Here is a 16,813-nt window from a genome sequence, read left to right as displayed (position 1 = left end):
AACTTTTAAAATGACTATTCTATAGATTATGACATAGATCTATTTTATTTTAGTCTCTTTTTTCTAAGAAATTGTCAAGTACATACAAATTTTTAAAACTTTATTATATACATAAACAATTTGAACATACACAGAAATAGCATAGTATACCATACACAACATACACAGAAGTAGCATATTATACCCTTATTTAGCTCCCAGCTCCATCAGCTCATATTTGACCTTGCTCCATCCATACCTGTAGCCACTGTTCCATTCCATGTGTTATAATGAAGTAAATACCAGAAATATTATTTCACCCATCAATATAGTTCAGTGTTTCAGAGATATTTGTAAAAGATGTAAATTCTTAATTTCTCTGCATATGAAGGTAAAAATTATAGATTGTGCTACAGTTTTTAATGTACTGTTTGCATTGATAAATTATTAAATTGTGATTGTAGCAAATTGATTATAAGGACTTGGCAAATAATTTTCTTTAGACCCTTCCTATTACAGCCTATAGGCCAGTGTTTCCCAAACTACGTTCTTTGGAATGTTATGGAACTACGAGCTCTTAGTAGATGTAACTCAAAGAATGAGTTTTGTTGTCAAGTAAGTTTGAGAAATTTTTAATACTTTGCTCTTGAATAATCAGAGAGCAGCTTAGCTTAGTAAAGTTTTGCATAAATCCTATTGTAAAGAATCTTGGCCAGGCACGGTGGTCCACGCCTATAATCCCAGCACTGTGGGAGGCCGAGGCGGGTGGATCATGAGGTCAGGCGTTTGAGACCAGCCTGGCCAACATGGTGAAAGCCTGTCTCTACTAAAAATACAGAAATTAGCCGGGCATGGTGGTGTGCACCTGTCCTCCCAGCTACTCGGGAGGCTGAGTCAGAAGAATTGCTTGAACCCAGGAGGCAGAGGTTGCAGTGATCTGAGACTGCGCCACTGCAGTCCAGCCTGGGCGACAGTGCGAGACTTTGTCTCAAAAAAAAAAAAAAAAAGAAAAAGAAAAAGAATCTTGTTTCACCTTGTTTAAACTACTAGTTTTTCCTATGGTAATTTGACCATGTACCTCTTTCTTCTCCTGTAAATACTTGGGAATGTCTCTCTGGAAATTAGTATTCTAGAAAAAGAATTTGGGAAACATTGCTCTATCTACTGAATAGATAGAAATAGCTGTCCATGGACCACATGAAGATTCCTTAGTGTCAGCATAGACCAATTTGAATAAAAATCTCCCAGAGAGAGGTAGAAATACGTATTTTTAAAACAAGATTTATAGATAATTGTGATGCCCACTTCGGAAGCCACTATGACATTAAACTGTAGTGATCCTGCATTATGGTGACAGCCTTTCTTTATAACCGGAATCAATAGTGACTTATTAGGGATTATGCCTGAACGTTGTGCTTGTGCTTTAAATTGCTATGAAATTTTAAGGAAATTTATTGTGCTGTTTCAGGAAGCATTTCAAAAAAATATTTTCCAACTCTATGAATTTATTCTGTGAGCATAAAATCAATCTTAGTGTATTATTTAAGCTATCTCTGTTCCTCACTTTGACTTCCATATATTAATAAATTCTAAACTTTTATTTCTTTACTGATTGAAACATTAGTATAACTTAATACATATTATGTCAAATATCTGTGTTAATATGAGAATCCATTCATTTTAATTCATGAATAATTTAGACCATTTTAGTAGTCCATATGGTCACCCAAGCACTGCTAGGAATAGTAGTGCTGGTATTGTAGACGATGTAACTGTCAGCTACCAAGGAGTGTCAGTTATTGTGTTTGGACCTGCTTGCTCAATACAATGCAAACAACATAATTTTATGATATTCATGTATGTTGTCATTAATATGAATGCCTGCCAGCTGTATTTTGGTATGTCACATAGCAAAATCCCCATATCTAAACTGTGAGTGAGCTGATAACTTTGCTTTAAAAAGCAAACTTTGAAAGAAATTAATTTTCTTCACATAATTCGTGGATATCTATATATTTGTCTTCAATAAATCCATCATCATCTACCACAAATGAATGTAATTGTTCAAATATTACTGTAGTTTCTTCAGAGTTTGTTTCTGGTATCTGTGAAAGAGAGCTTGGATTTCCAGTAAAACCATCTTCATAGGTTTCTGCTTCATGCTCTTCCAGTCGACGATGATTATAACTAAGCAGAATATTGTACCATATTGGGCATTTGATAGCAATAAAAATGAGAAGTGAAGTCGTCAGTACAGTGACAACAACACCAACAAGAAAAGCCCAACTTTTTCCAAGAGGTTCATGTTCTTTAATGGAATACCGAGAGAGGAGAGAGAAAGAAAATTTGTTAAGTTGGCAAAATAATCATAATTATATATCCTAATTCTCCTCAATATTGGTATTAAAAAGAAACATACATTGTAGTTTTCTTTAGACAGATTTTGTGTGGTGGATGAATTCTCTTTTTTCAAAATAGCTGTCTTTGCAATTTCGTTACCCTTTTACCTAAGACCATTATTGATTTATATTCGTTAAGATTTGTGACTAGACTACTTAAAACAAAGGCTCGGAGAAGTTAAATAATTTGCACGATGGCATTTGGCTTGTAACTAGCAGAGCCTAGTTTGGAAGACCAATATTTTGTAAATCTTTAGTTGAGATGAGGAATCTTTCTTTTACATTTTTTATAGAAATTTAAAATAAAGATAACTACCTCAGTTTATTTAGTATGATACATTCAGCAGTGTTAATATTCAGAACCAGTATATTACCTGAATTTCTTGTTAAATTTTTCGAAGAGCTATTAAATGTTGAATTGCTGATGGGCTGAAAATGAATATAAAGATCTTCAGTTACTGGTAAAGGAAATTTTGAGTGGCATTCAGCCTTATGAGGTACTGTTTTGATATTGTAGCTCTTCAGGCTGTTGGGGTAGCTACACATGGTGATGTTCTCATTTTCTAGTAAATCAGAAAGAATAAGATTTAGTATAGAGAAAAATAATAGTTAACAACATTTTATAATTGTTTTATCTAGAATTTTTGACATATCTGTCATCCTTAAAGGCATTATAAGAAATTCCTGTTGTATTTGTCAAGCAACACAAAGAATGATGCACATTTCTGTTTATTATTTTATAAATATGGCTTAAATGCAGTATCTTTATTATTTAGTTTATCTGTATTAGTGTAGATTTTATTATTAATATTGTGGTTACATGGTTAAATCTGGATCTCAGGCACAGTATGGTTTGCAGTTAAAATAGGTCACTTGTTTTCACTCAGTCTAGGAAGCACTTTTAAAAAATTAGTCTTACATATTGACTTTGCTAACAATACATGAAATGACATTATCATCTCACATGTATAGAACATTTACATTTCTGGCCGGGCGCGGAGGCTCATGCCTGTAATCCCAGCACTTTGGGAGGCCAAGGCGGGTGGATCACCTGAGGTCGGGAGTTTGAGACCAGCCTGACAAACATGGAGGAACCCCATCTCTACTAAAAATACAAAAAATTAGCCAGGCGTGGTGGCTCATGACTGTAATCCCAGCTACTTGGGAGGCTGAGGCAGGAGAATCGCTTGAACCTGGGAGGCGGAGGTTGTGGTGAGCTGAGATCATGCCAATGCATTCCAGCCTGGGTAACAATAACAAAACTCTGTCTCAAAAAAAAAAATTTTCTTAATTTTTCCCCCTGGTAATGGGGAAGGAGAGCATCTATGCAGCTGTTACTTTTTAGTGTTTCTTCCTGTTTTGCTTAAACAGAAATTGTTTCCTTTCCTCCTTTTTTTTTTTTTTTTTTTTTTTTTTTTGAGACAGAGTCTCACTCTGTTGCCCAGGCTGGAGTGCAGTGGCACGATCTTGGCTCACTGTAACGTCTGCCTCCCAGGTTCAAGCGATTCTCCCACCTCAGCCTCCCGAGTACCTGGTACTACAGGCATGTGCCATCACACCTGGCTAATTTTTGTATTTTTAGTAGAGATGGGGTTTCACCATGTTGGCCAGGCTGGTCTCAAACTCCTGACCTCAGGTGATCCGCCTGCCTTGGCCTCCCAAAGTGATGGGATTACAGGCATGAGCCACTGCACCTGGCTGCTTCCTTTTCTTTAAAACATGATATGAGAGATTTTTCTGTGGTGGAACATTGAGTTAATCACATTTTGGTTTTGCTTAATTATGATAGCTTACCTAATGTCACATTTGATGTGTTCAACCAGTTCTGCAAATTAGATAGACTGCAAGAGCAGTTCCATAGGTTTCCATATAAAGTTATTAATTCCAGATGAAATAGTGGCGGTACATCCAAATAGCTAATCAAATTGCCTTGCAGATTCAGAAGTTTTAGGTTTCTTAGAGGCACAAATACATCAGCATTCAGTTGTTCTATTTTGTTTTGGCAGAGATATAACTGTTTTAGTTTATTTAAGCCTAAAAATGCACCCTGTTGAATTGCATAGATGGAGTTTCTACAGATATTTAAAATTTCTAGACTGGAGAGTTTACCAAAACCGTTATTATGTAAGATAGTAACATTGTTCTCAATCAAATAGAGCTCTGTGAGTAAAAAGTATGTCTGTAGAACTCTTGTGTCTGTACCATTAAGAGTAATTTGGTTATAACTGAGATCAAGTATAGTAACATCTTTCTTGATATCTGCTGGAATCAAGGAATAATTTTTTTCAGTGAAATTACATTGGACTTCCTAGAAAAATAAAAAAAAGAAATGCATTAATCAGAAAAAAAAATTAATAGAATTTCCCCAAGTTTCATATTTAAGCACTTAAACATTAGAAGGACATTATTTTGGGAAGAAACCTACTATCTAATCTTTTGGTGTTATAGTAGAGCAAATCTTTTTCTTTATTGGGATGAAATACTAAAATTTAAGGATATTCTGATACATACAGTTGAACAAAGAGATTCCAATTTGTTATACGGGTATTTTCCAACTGTTATTACATGATCATTACAGAAAGTAATGCTATTGGAATATTCCCATTTATATATGTGGAAATACATGGTAAATAATAATTCTGTTAACATTTAATACTCCAGTGTGCATGATTGCTTTATAGTGAGGAAATTATTTTAAACTATATGTGTTTTTAAAATCAGCAGAGCTAACAACATTATACCTAGGGCTGTTCAATAATTAATAAATAGGCTGGGCATGGTGGCTCACGCCTGTAATCCCAGCACTTTGGGAGGCTGAGGTAGGCGGGTTACCTGAGGTCAGGAGTTCAAGACCAGCCTGTCCAACACGGTGAAACCCTCTCTACTGAAAATTCAAAAAAAAAAAAGTCAGCCTGGCATGGTGGCAAGCACCTGTAATTCCAGCTACTTCGGAGGCTGAGGCAGGAGAATCGCTTGAACCCAGGAGGCGGAGGTTGCAGTGAGCTGAGATCATGCCATTGCACTCCAGCCCGGGCGACAGCGAGATTCCGTCTCAAAAGCAATCAATCAATCACTCAGTCTCAATAAACTCTCTGGTTTACCTCTCTTAAACTCTCTGGGTTTAACAGCTGAAAGTTCGGTGTTTTAAAAGGACATATTTATCTTTTATCAGAAATGGAGCCAGGTATTGAATTTAAAGAGCCACACAATCTGAAATACTTTCTTTATGTGGATATAGATGGAAAGAAATAAATAGTTCTTGTTTTTACTGAACAGTAAACTAAGAATAAATAGAACTAAGAATAGTTCTGGTTTATTACTGTTTTTGCAGTTAGATTTTTTCACCAATAATAATTCAATAGCAGTTTCCCTCATAAATATGTGCTTTTTTAAAAAAAGTTTCCTCATTTTAAACAAGATTTTAGTCTTGAAACTAATTTCTGATTTTATAGTGAACATTTTCAGATCTCTCTCTTCAATCAACTTTTAAAGAACTCAGTTTTTAAAAATGAAGGCTGCTTTTGTCAAATTGGAATTTGGATATACACAGCTAAATAAACTCTTAATTTTAGTAGGTCAGATTTTCTTGGCTTTCTTATTGCCTTTTGATGTTTTACTAAGTATACAGAAAATGTACCTTTGAAAATATTTTTACTATTTTGATTGTAAAAACTTACTCTTTTAGAAGACTGGATTTTGTCTGATAATAATATCATGGAGAGGGGCCAAAAGAGGATTGCGATGCCTGTGACTTTCATGTTGCAGACCTGATAGAAAAGAGAGTATTTTCATTTTGGTGGTAAACTAGAACTTTAGAGATTTTAAGGACTTTTTTATTTTTCCCCCTTTTGAATCTGTTTATTCTTTTTTTTTTGGCTGAGACAGGGTCTCACTCTTGATCTCCCAGGCTTAAGCAGTCCTCCCAACTCAGCTTCCTAAGTAGCTGAAACACAAGCATGCACTACCATGCCTGGCTAATTTTTAAAATTTTTGTAGAGATGGGGTCACCATGTGTTACTCAGCCTGGTATCAAACTCCTGGGTGCGAGCCATTTCCCCCGAGCCACTGGCGTGGCCTTGAAAAGTGCTGGTATTATAGATATGAGCCGCTTATCCTGGCCTTTCAAATCTGCTTTTTATTGAAATACATAAAATGTGAAACAAGTGCATGGCCATTCACCATCCTTGCACTCTGATCTTAATAAACTGGAAAGCCCCTTTGAAGAATGAGACTGATTTCTATTTTTTCTTTTTAGAGAGAATTAATATTTTTAAGTGTGTCTTGTTAGTTTCTAGATCTCATGAAAGGAGCTTTAAAGCAATTTAAGTGGTTGTAAATTTTAAAAATTTAATAAAGAAGTGCACAAAAGAAATTCAGGAAAATATATATTTATGCATGTTTAAGTATATGCTTATATCGATGGTCTTGAGTTTTTCAATTTTAGGCATTACCTGTTGGCATTATCTATCTATTATTCTTGACTTAAAACTGTGGGAGATGAGAATCTTTAGCATTCTTTTTCCCCCCCACCATGGTAATTTTTAAAAATTTTATTGAGGTGTGGTAGATATGCATAGTTTTGAGGTACATGTGATAATGTAGTGCATTCATATAATTTTTAAAGATCAAATTAATGTCCTTGGGATATCCAACACGTTAAATATTTGTCTTTTCTTTATACTGGAAACATTCAAATTCTCTTCTAGCTGTTTTTAAATGTACAGTAAATTAGAGGAGAGGGAGAGCATCAGAAAATAGCTAATGGGTGCTGGGCTTAATACCTAGCTGACGGGTTGATCTGTGCAGCAAACCGCCGTGGCACGTTTACCTATGTAACAAACCTGCATAACCTGCACATGTACCCCGGAACTTAAAAATAAAAGTTGGAAAAAAATTACTGTAAACTATAATTACCCTACTGATCTAACACTAGGCCTTCTTTTTTTAAGCAAACTGTATGTTCGTATGCATTAATAAACTTTTCTGCATTCCTCCCTCCCTACCACCCTTTCCAGCCTCTGGTAACCACCAGTCTACTCTTAATCTATATGAGATCCACTTTTTTAGCTCCCACATGCCGGTGAGAATGTATGATATTTGCCTTTCTGTGCTTGGCTTATTTGACTTAACATAATGACCTCCGGTTCCATTTATGTTGCCGCAAATGACAGGATTTCATTTGTTTTTATGGCTGAATAATATTCCATTGTATATATATGCTACATTTTTTTAACCCATTCATCTGTTGATGGGCACTTAGGTTGATTCCATAGTTTTGCTCTTGTGGATAGTCCTGCAATAAACATGGGAGTGCAGCTATCTCTTTAATATATTCATCTCTTTTTTTAAAATGGATACCCAGTGGAATTACTGGATCAAATGTAAATGTTAAGTGTTATATTTTTAGTTTTTAAAGGAACCTTCATACTGCTCTCCAGAGTGGCTATACTAATTTACATTCCCAAGAGTGTATGAGGGTTCCCCTTTCTCCACATCGTCACCAGCATCCGTTATTGCCTGTCTTATTGATAGAAGCTACTTTAATGGGGGTGAGATTATATATCATTGTAGTTTTGATTTTCATTTCCCTGAGGGATTACCGATGTTGAGCATTTTTTCCACATACTTGTTTGCCTTTTGTGTGTTTTTTGAGAAATATCTATTCAGTTCTTTTGCCATGTTTATTTGGATTATTTGTTTTTTATCGGTTTCTTTTTGGCTAGTGAGTTGTTTGAGCTCTTTATATCTTCTGATTATTAACCCCTTTTTCGATGGGTAGTTTGCAAATGTTTTCTCTCATTCTGTGGGTTGTCTCTTCACTTTGTTGATCATTTTCTTTGCTGTGCAGAAGCTTTTTTGCTTGGCGAAACCCCATTGGTACATTTTTGCTTTGGTTTCCTGTGCTTTTGAGGTCTTACAGACACAAAAAAAATCTTTGTCCAGACCAGTGTTCTAGAGCAATTCTCCAATGTTTTCTTTTTTTTTTTTTTTTTAAATAAACAAAAGAGGTTTAATTGACTCAGTTCCACAGGCTGTACAGGAAGCATGGCTGGGGAGTCCTTAGGAAACTTACAATCATGCTGGAAGGTGAAGGGGAAGCAGGCATGTCTTACATGGCTAGAGAAGGAGGAAGAAAGAGCAGAGGGAGGAGCTACACACTTTTAAACAACCAGATCTTTTTTTCTTTTGAGACAGAGTCTGGCTCTGTCGCCCAGGCTGGAGTGCAGTGATGCCATTTCGGCTCACTGCAACCTCTGCCTCCTGGGTTCAAGTGATTCTCATGCCTCAGCCTCCTGAGTAGCTGGGACTACAGGCATGTGCCACTTTCATGCACATCCGTGTGAAGAGACCACCAAACAGGCTTTGTATGAGCAACATGGCTGTTTATTTCACCTGGGTGCAGGTGGGCTGAGTCCAAAAAGAGAGTCAGCCCTCCAGTGTTTTCTTGAAATAGTTTTATAGTTTGAGGTCTTATTAGATTTAAGTCTTTAATCCATTTTTATTCCTGGATATGGCAGGAGATAGGGGTCTGGTTTCATTTTTCCATATATAGTTATCCAGTTTTTCTAGCACCATTTATTGAAACAACTATTATTTCTCCATTTTATGTTCTTGGCACCTTTGTTGAAGATGAGTTGATGTAAATGTGTGTATTTATATCTGAGTTCTCTATTCCATTCCATTGGTCTATGGATCTGTCTTGATGCCAGTACCATGCTGATTTGCTTACTATAGCTTTGTAGAAAATTTTGAAGTCAGGTAGTGTGATGCCTCCAGCTTTGTTCCTTTTTGCTGAGGGTTGTTTTGGCTATTTGGGATCTTTTGTGGTTCCATATGAATTTTAGAATTTTTTTTTCTACTTCTATGAAGAGCATCACTGTATTTTGATAGGAATTGCATTGAATCAGTAAGTAGCTTTGGTTAGTATTGATATTTTAGCAATGTTCTTCCACTCCATGAACATGGATTATATTTCCATTTTTTTTGTATCCTCTTCAGTTTCTTTCATCAGTGTTTTATAGTTTTTGTTATATAGCTATTTCACTTCTTTGGTTAAATTGATTCCAAGGTATTTTATATTCTTTGTAGCTATTGTAAACAGGCTTGCTTTCTTGATTTCTTTTTCAGATTCTTCACTGTTGATGTATCTAAATTCTACCAATTTTTATATGATGATTTTGTATCTTGCAACTTTACTGAATTCAGTTATCAGTTTTTACAGATTTTTTGTGGAGTATTTAGGGTTTTTTTTTTAATTTTTTTAAGTGTAAGATCATGTCTGCCAGGTGCAGCGGCTCACGCCTGTAATCCCAACACTTTGGGAGGCTGAGGCGGGCAGATCACCTGAGGTCAGGAGTTTGAGACCAGCCTGGCCAACATGGCGAAACCCCATCTCTACTACAAATACAAAAATTAGCCAGGTGCAGTGGCAGGCACCTGTAATCCCAGCTATTTGGGAGGCTGAGGGAGCAGAATTGTTTGAACCTGGGAGGCAGAAGTTGCAGTGAGCCGTGATCATGCCATTGCGCTCCAGCCTGGGTGACAGAGTGAGACTCTGTCTCAGAAAAAAAAAAGAAAAACTAATCAGAGTAGGCAAGAATCCATGCAGCATACTAAAGTCTCTCGCCTCGTTAGCAATAAGGAATTTACTGCTATTTTAGTGCTAGTCTGTTCTAGTCAACTTCCTCATTGCCTTCGATTTGTTGATCCATTTATGCACATTCCCCTTCTACCTTCTCTCTTTCCATAGTTAGGTCAAATTTGTTAGAAAAAGCTACTCTGCCTCCTATATTTTATAAAATTTGGATGTAGATCATAATAGAATCCCTTTTAGAGCCAGAAGTGCATTTAAGCTATCACTTATTCAAGATGATTGCCCATAGAAGAGGGATGCCTAAATCATTTACAAAAGGTAGTTTACCTATGTTTAATGATTTCTAGGAATAGGTGTTCAGCTCTTTCAATGGCTTGTTTCAGTATTTCTCAATGATATGGTGAAATTCTTACTGATGTCTCTAGTAGGATGCAGAGGTGACTAGGAGAGGTGGGTAAGGGAAGTGCTATTTTTTTTCCAGAAACAAATAGGATGGGGATAGTGAAAGAAAGCAAATAGGCTACAAAGAAAATGAACTAGATTTAAGTTAAAAGTTGATATGAAATAGAAGCAGGTGAAAAAAGTAATGGAGGCAAGACAGGACTGTGAGCTTATGTGGAAATGGAGACGGAGTATGGTTTTATATTTATTATCTGTATCTGCTATTTAATGCTAATAATTGTTTTCTCAAGTGCGCTAAAAGAAAAAAATCATAAGGATTAGAAAGGATTTTTTTTCCTTTCCATTTGATAGATCTTAGAAGCAGTGTATACTCAGCTTAAGGTAGATTCTGTATAAGAAAGCATTCAACAAATCTAAAGCATCGTTAATCTGAAGCTGTGAAATACATCGATTGATCCATACTATCCGTGAGAGTTTTCACATATTTGTGTGCCTTTTGAGAGGAGAAAGATTGAAAGGGGGTGAATGTTGATTATCATGACACTGAATAAGTCCCCAGACAAAGCATTTGCTAGCATTATTGGGTGTCTTAAAAAAAAAAAATCAGATAGGCAGAATAGCTAGCCAAGTAGATTATGCAGAAATTATCCATGAGTCAGTTTAGCCTATTTCAACAGTTGGCTTAAAAGGAAGTCAGTCATTGTTGCTTTCTTTCTCCTTTTGGAATATTTTCTAATTTGGATTTTTTTTGAAATGATAGTTGAGTTTCATATAGTGATTACTTAGGAGCTAATATAAAATAGAAAACTGGAATAGAAGGTGGAATATCAGTTTCTTTTGTTATTTCACAAAATTACGTGCATTTTTACCTAGCATATGATCTACGTTACTGAAAAAAAAAGAGCTTTACTCAAAGGAAATGGTAGATACTGAAAAAGAAGCATTGTTCTTAATAAAGTTTCAAGTACATGTTTCTTAAGTTATTTACTTTATGTGATTATTATATGCTATGAAATAAAGAGATGCTGTAATTATTTTGGTTTTGTTAAATAAAATCTAAATGTAGTTTTTCCATTAAGTATTTTAGATATTTATGCCAGAATTCAATGTATTTAGAGTACGATGTTAATAATATACAATTAACTTCGTTTCCTTATTTAACTATTGTGTAGATTTTTTTCAAATTTAAAACCTTTTTGTAATGGAAAATTTCAAGGAAAAAAACCTAAGTAAGAAGAATAGTTATCACCCTGCTTCAATAATTATCAACTCATAGCCAGTCTTTTTTTTATCTTGCGAATTGGCTTTTAGATTAGTGTCACTTCAGAATGCTCTGTGATTAACATATTTTAAAATAAAAAATCTTATAAATTTGATTGGCTAGATGAAATGTTTTTTCCCCCCAAAAAAACAATTACTTAGTATTGTATTCTAACTTTATTTAGGAAAGACCCTTTGGCTGTGTCCCAGGTATATAGTATTTTTGAGGTAGACCGTGTGAAAATATAATCATATTTTCTTATTTTTCATCACTTCTTAAAGGCAAAGATGGTTGTACAGACTTAACAAACTTAAATATGATTTAAAAAAATACAACAATAACCAAAGCTATAAATATATAGAGCTTACCTTTTTTTCTTTTGTCTCTAAGACTTGTGTGCTAAAGGAAATTACTGTTTCTTCAACAGCATTAAAAAAAGTATATCGTATGATTACATTTCACTTTGTTTTAACCTTTGTACCCAGTGAACAGGTGATTAAAAAAAAAAACTAGACTTCCTTAGCAAAAGATTGACTAGAAGAATAATTTCTTAAAGTCGTCTTTTCCTTTTTTAGTATAGCAAGTAAGGCTGTTTGCCTAACCTTTGTGTTTCTTTCTTTTTTTTTTCTTTTTTTTGAGATGAAGTCTCGCTCTGTCATCTAGGCTGGAGTGTAGTGGCATGATCTCGGCTCAATGCAACCTCTACCTCCTGGGTTCAAGCAGTTCTCCTCCCTGCCTCAGCCTCCTGAGTAGCTGGGATTACAGGCTCCCGGCACTGCACCTGGCTAATTTTTGTATTTTTAGTAGAGATGCGGTTTCAACATGTTGGCCAGGCTGGTCTCAAACTCCTGACCTCAGGTGATCCCCCTGCCTCAGCCTCCCAAAGTGCTGGGATTGCAAGTGTGAGCCACTGCACCCAGCCTACCTTTGTGTTTCTTAATTACTCTTTGAAAATTTTATTAAAACATTAACAATTTGACTTATTGATTTAGAGTTTGCAATATTGAAAATGCATACTTTTGAAAGATATACTGTTGCTAAATTAATTTATGTTTGTCCTGATGGTATTTTGTGCTTAGAAGGATTCAAATTGAGGTCAGGTGCAGAGTCTGACGCCTGTAATCCCAGCACTTTGAGAAGCTAAGATGAGAGAATAATTTGAACTCAGGAATTTGAGACCAGCCCGGCCAACTTAGCAAGACCTTGTCTCTACTCAAAATAAAAAGTAAAAACATTAGCAGGACATGGTGTTGTGTGCCTTTAGTCCCAGTTACTTGGGTGGCTGAGGTGGGGGGATGGCTTGAGTTTGAGCATGCAGTGAGCCATGATTGTGCTACCACACTCTAGTCTGGGTGACAAGTGGTACCTGTCAAGAAAGAATGACAGAAAGACAGAAAGAGGGAGAGGGAGAGAGAGAGAGAGAGAGAAGAGAAGAGAGAGGAGGGGGAGGGAAAGGAGGAGGAGGAGGAGGAAGGGAAGGAGGCAGGGAGGGAGGAAAAGGACGGAAGGAAGGAAGGGAGAGAGAGAGAAAAGAAAGGAGGTAGGGAGGGATTCAAATTGTAAAGATATCACCAAGTTTTGTATTCTATTGCGTTTCAACGGTTTTGTTTACTTATTTTTTTTTTTTTTTTGAGATGGAGTCTCGCTTTGTCACCCAGGCTGGAGTGTAGTGGCGCAGTCTCGGCTCACTGCAAGCTCTGCCTCCCGGGTTGACGCCATTCTTCTGCCTCAGCCTCCCAAGTAGCTGGGACTACAGGCGCCCACCATCACGCCCAGCTAATTTTTTTGTATTTTTAGTAGAGACGGGGTTTCACCGTGTTAGCAAGGATGGTCTCGATCTCCTGACCTCATGATCTGCCCGCCTCGGCCTCCCAAAGTGCTGGGATTACAGGCGTGAGCCACCACACCCAGCCTGTTTACTTACTTTTATGACACCGTCATCAGTGGTTTTACTGCCAAGTTATAACAGGAGCAAAGTACTCAAAGCATCAAAAAGACCTGACACCTGGACATCATATGGCCTTTAGAAAGTCAGTTACCTTTCTTATGCTGTAATTTCTCCTCTGTAACATGGAATACTTTATAACATTGGTTCTCATCTTCCTACATTGTAAGAGGAAACACTGTTGGTAGTCAGTAATCAAATTTAGAATGAATTCCTTCCAAAAGATTAATTCCACTGGGCTTCAGTATCCTTAATCTATGAAAATAGATTTTTTCCTCTTTGAATTTCTGTGAGCTCATATACCTATACAAATTGTAGCAGCAGTTAACACATTTGTTTTACTGTTGTAATTGAAGCTCCAAGTGAAGATACCACTTCTTCTCCAACAGTGAAACAAAAATAAATTGAAATTCCAGGTTGTCTTATTATGTTCATCTTTCATTTGGTTATTTTGAGATTTTTTTTGGTAGGGAAATTTCTGAGTTTAGGTTGTTTATTCTAGTAGTAGGATATGAATGTGTAGAAGGTGTGTAGGGGATATGGATCCACAAGCTTAGCTGGTGATTGTGAAAACTGTAGAAGTTGGTATCTATGAGCAAAAGAGAGTAAATAGTGATGGGTTAATCAGATTTTGAAACTCAGAATAGAAATTAATGATCTTGGGACTGAAAATGTATGTTCAATCCAGCTTTTTATAAAATGTAAATCTTGAAAGTATTTAGAGAAGTGGCATCTTACCTATTCTTTTTTCAGAATTTTTCTCTACCCTATCAATAATTGACCTTGCCTAGGCAACAAGTGACATGTCATTGGTATTTCTTTTGATTACATGATAAAAATGGTTATTGCTTCTAATTAATTTCGCTATTACTACTTTTATAGGATTATATTTGTAATGTTTATTGTGTTTTTAGAGAAATGAGCGTAATATTTTACAATGCTAAAAAATAGCAATAATTTGTGAAATAGCAATGTTAACTAAAGCAGTAAGTAAAAGAGAACTTAAGCAAAGCATATGATTAATCTAAAGACATAACTAAAAAATCAAATTGCACTGCAGGCCTCTCTACTCCCTAGTTCTGTCAGAGCCACACTGGATGATTTACGTGGGAAACTTCTATACAGTATTTAATTTAGTCAAAAAAACTTATGGCTAAAGGATGCTTTAAAACCACAATTCTAAAACTTATTTGTCTTTTTTTTTTTTGAGATGGAGTGTTGCCCTTTTGCCCAGGCTAGAGTGAAGTGGCGTGATCTCGGCTCACTGCAACCTCTTCCCCACTGGGTTCAAGCGATTCTCCTGCCTCAGCCTCCCAAGTAGCTGGGATTACAGGTGCCCGCCACCACGCCTGGCTAAGTTTTGTACTTTTAGTAGAGATGGGTGTTTTACCATGTTGACCAGGCTGGTCTCGACCTCCAGACCTCAGGTGATCCACCTGCCTCAGCCTTCCAAAGTGCTGGGATTACAGATGTGAGCCACCAAGCCCAGCCTCTTATTTGTCTTTTGAAGGTATAACTTTAAAAAAATATAAATGCATCCTCATATATATAAGTCATTAAAGATTTTTTGGTAATCTTTGTGATTTCTTAGTAAAATAAAATGGAGAGTAAGGAAATAGAGGAATTTAGGGATGGAAAAGAGAAAGATGTAAAATAAGTTTGTGCTAATGGGGCCAAATTTTATATCAGTCAAATAGCATTTTTTAGTACAAATATAAAGACTTTTCAGTCACACACTATGGTTGAATGTCTTTAAGTATCCTATTAAATTAGGACCGTGACTTGTATAAAATAATTGGATATTTTTTCCTCAATATAGTATCAGGAATATTATGTGCTTCTGATTTTAGGAAAGAAAAACAAATCAGAAGTGTCGAAGAAGAAATTGAACAGGAAAAACAAGCAGCAGATGACATTATCAAAAATATGTCTCTTGAAAACCAAGTCAAGTACCTAGAGATGAAAACCACAAATGAGAAACTGTTACAGGTAATACAAATTACTGCTGTGTGCCAAGCATGTATCATTCTTGCTACTAAAAGTATAGTTTGAATATCAGCAGCAACAGCATCCCCTGAGAACTGGACTATACTTTGAGATCAGTTTTCATTTTAACAAGGTCCCCATTTGATTCATATGGATATTCACATTTCGGAAGCATTTATTTAGAAAACTTCATTTTCATATGCTGTTTGATGACCTAGCTTTTACTCTTATTATTTTTGGTTCACTTCTATTTATTCATTTTGCATTTCATAAAGACACATGAAAATACTTGCATTTATAAAAATACTTGTCTATAAATGTTTGCATTTATAAAAATACTTTTCTATAAATGTTTGCATTTATAAAAATACTTGTCTATAAATGAAAAAGTCTATAAATACTTGCAGTTATAGACTTTTAAAGCAAACATTAAAAGGCCTCATAGGTGGAGGTTGCAGTAGTGAGCTGAGATTGCACCACTGCACTCCAGCCTGGGCAACAGAGGGAGACTCTTGTCTCAAAAAAAAAAAGGCCTCATAGACCAGATCCATATATATATTTACTTTCCTTTTCCTTCCTGCTTAATAAACAGCTAACCTTTTTACCTGTTAGCATTATGATTTGAATGGCTATTGTCCTGTAATTATACTGCCTAAATATCCATTTTTAAAAGTTAATTTTTTTACTGATACACAATTGTACATATTTATGGGATACATGTGGTATTTCCATGCATGTGTGCAATGTATAATGATCAAATCAGGATAATTAGGATATTCATCACCTCAAACATTTAGCATTTTTTTTGTGCTGGAAACTTTTTTTAAATTTTTTTAAATTTTTTTTTTTTTGAGATGGAGTCTCACTGTGTCACCCAGGCTGGAGTGCAGTGGCCCATCTCGGCTCACTGCAAGCTCCGCCTCCCGGGTTCGTGCCATTCTCCTGCCGCAGCTTCCCAGGTAGTTGGGACTACAGGCGCCCACCACCACGCTCGGCTGATTTTTTGTATTTGTAGAGACGGGGTTTCACCGTGTTAGCCAGGATGGTCTCGATCTCCTGACCTCGTGATCCGCCCGCCTCGGCCTCCCAAAGTGCTGGGATTACAGGCATGAGCCACCGCGCCTGGCCTTATGCTGGAGACATTTTAAATCTCCTTTTCTGGCTATTTTGAAACATACAATTAATTATTGATAACTATAGCCCCCCTACTGTTCTATCAAACATGAGAATTTATTCCTTCTCTCCCC

General features: G+C 36.1%; 2 protein-coding genes across 4 annotated transcripts in view; one reads left to right on the top strand and one right to left on the bottom strand.

Annotated features, from left to right (window-relative positions):
• Positions 1–16,813, top strand: part of IFT74 (intraflagellar transport 74) — a 131,199-nt gene that overhangs the window by 39,240 nt on the left and 75,146 nt on the right. For all 3 annotated transcript variants that reach the window (NM_001133674.2, XM_063713910.1, XM_063713911.1), the window contains 1 exon segment: positions 15,431–15,569. In NM_001133674.2, coding sequence (NP_001127146.1) covers positions 15,431–15,569 — 139 coding nt within the window.
• LRRC19 (leucine rich repeat containing 19) lies at positions 88–12,118 on the bottom strand. The gene is given in 5 exon segments (NM_001132383.1): positions 88–2,287; positions 2,753–2,941; positions 4,173–4,686; positions 6,056–6,147; positions 12,005–12,118. Coding segments are annotated over 4 exon segments (1,113 nt in total). The 5' UTR covers positions 6,137–6,147; positions 12,005–12,118; the 3' UTR covers positions 88–1,958.

Source organism: Pongo abelii, chromosome 13, assembly GCF_028885655.2.
Source record: "Pongo abelii isolate AG06213 chromosome 13, NHGRI_mPonAbe1-v2.0_pri, whole genome shotgun sequence".
In the NCBI taxonomy this organism is placed as follows: Eukaryota; Metazoa; Chordata; class Mammalia; order Primates; family Hominidae; genus Pongo; species Pongo abelii.
The sequence above is the reverse complement of the archived record's forward strand: the minus strand, read 5'-3'. Positions and strand labels throughout refer to the sequence as shown.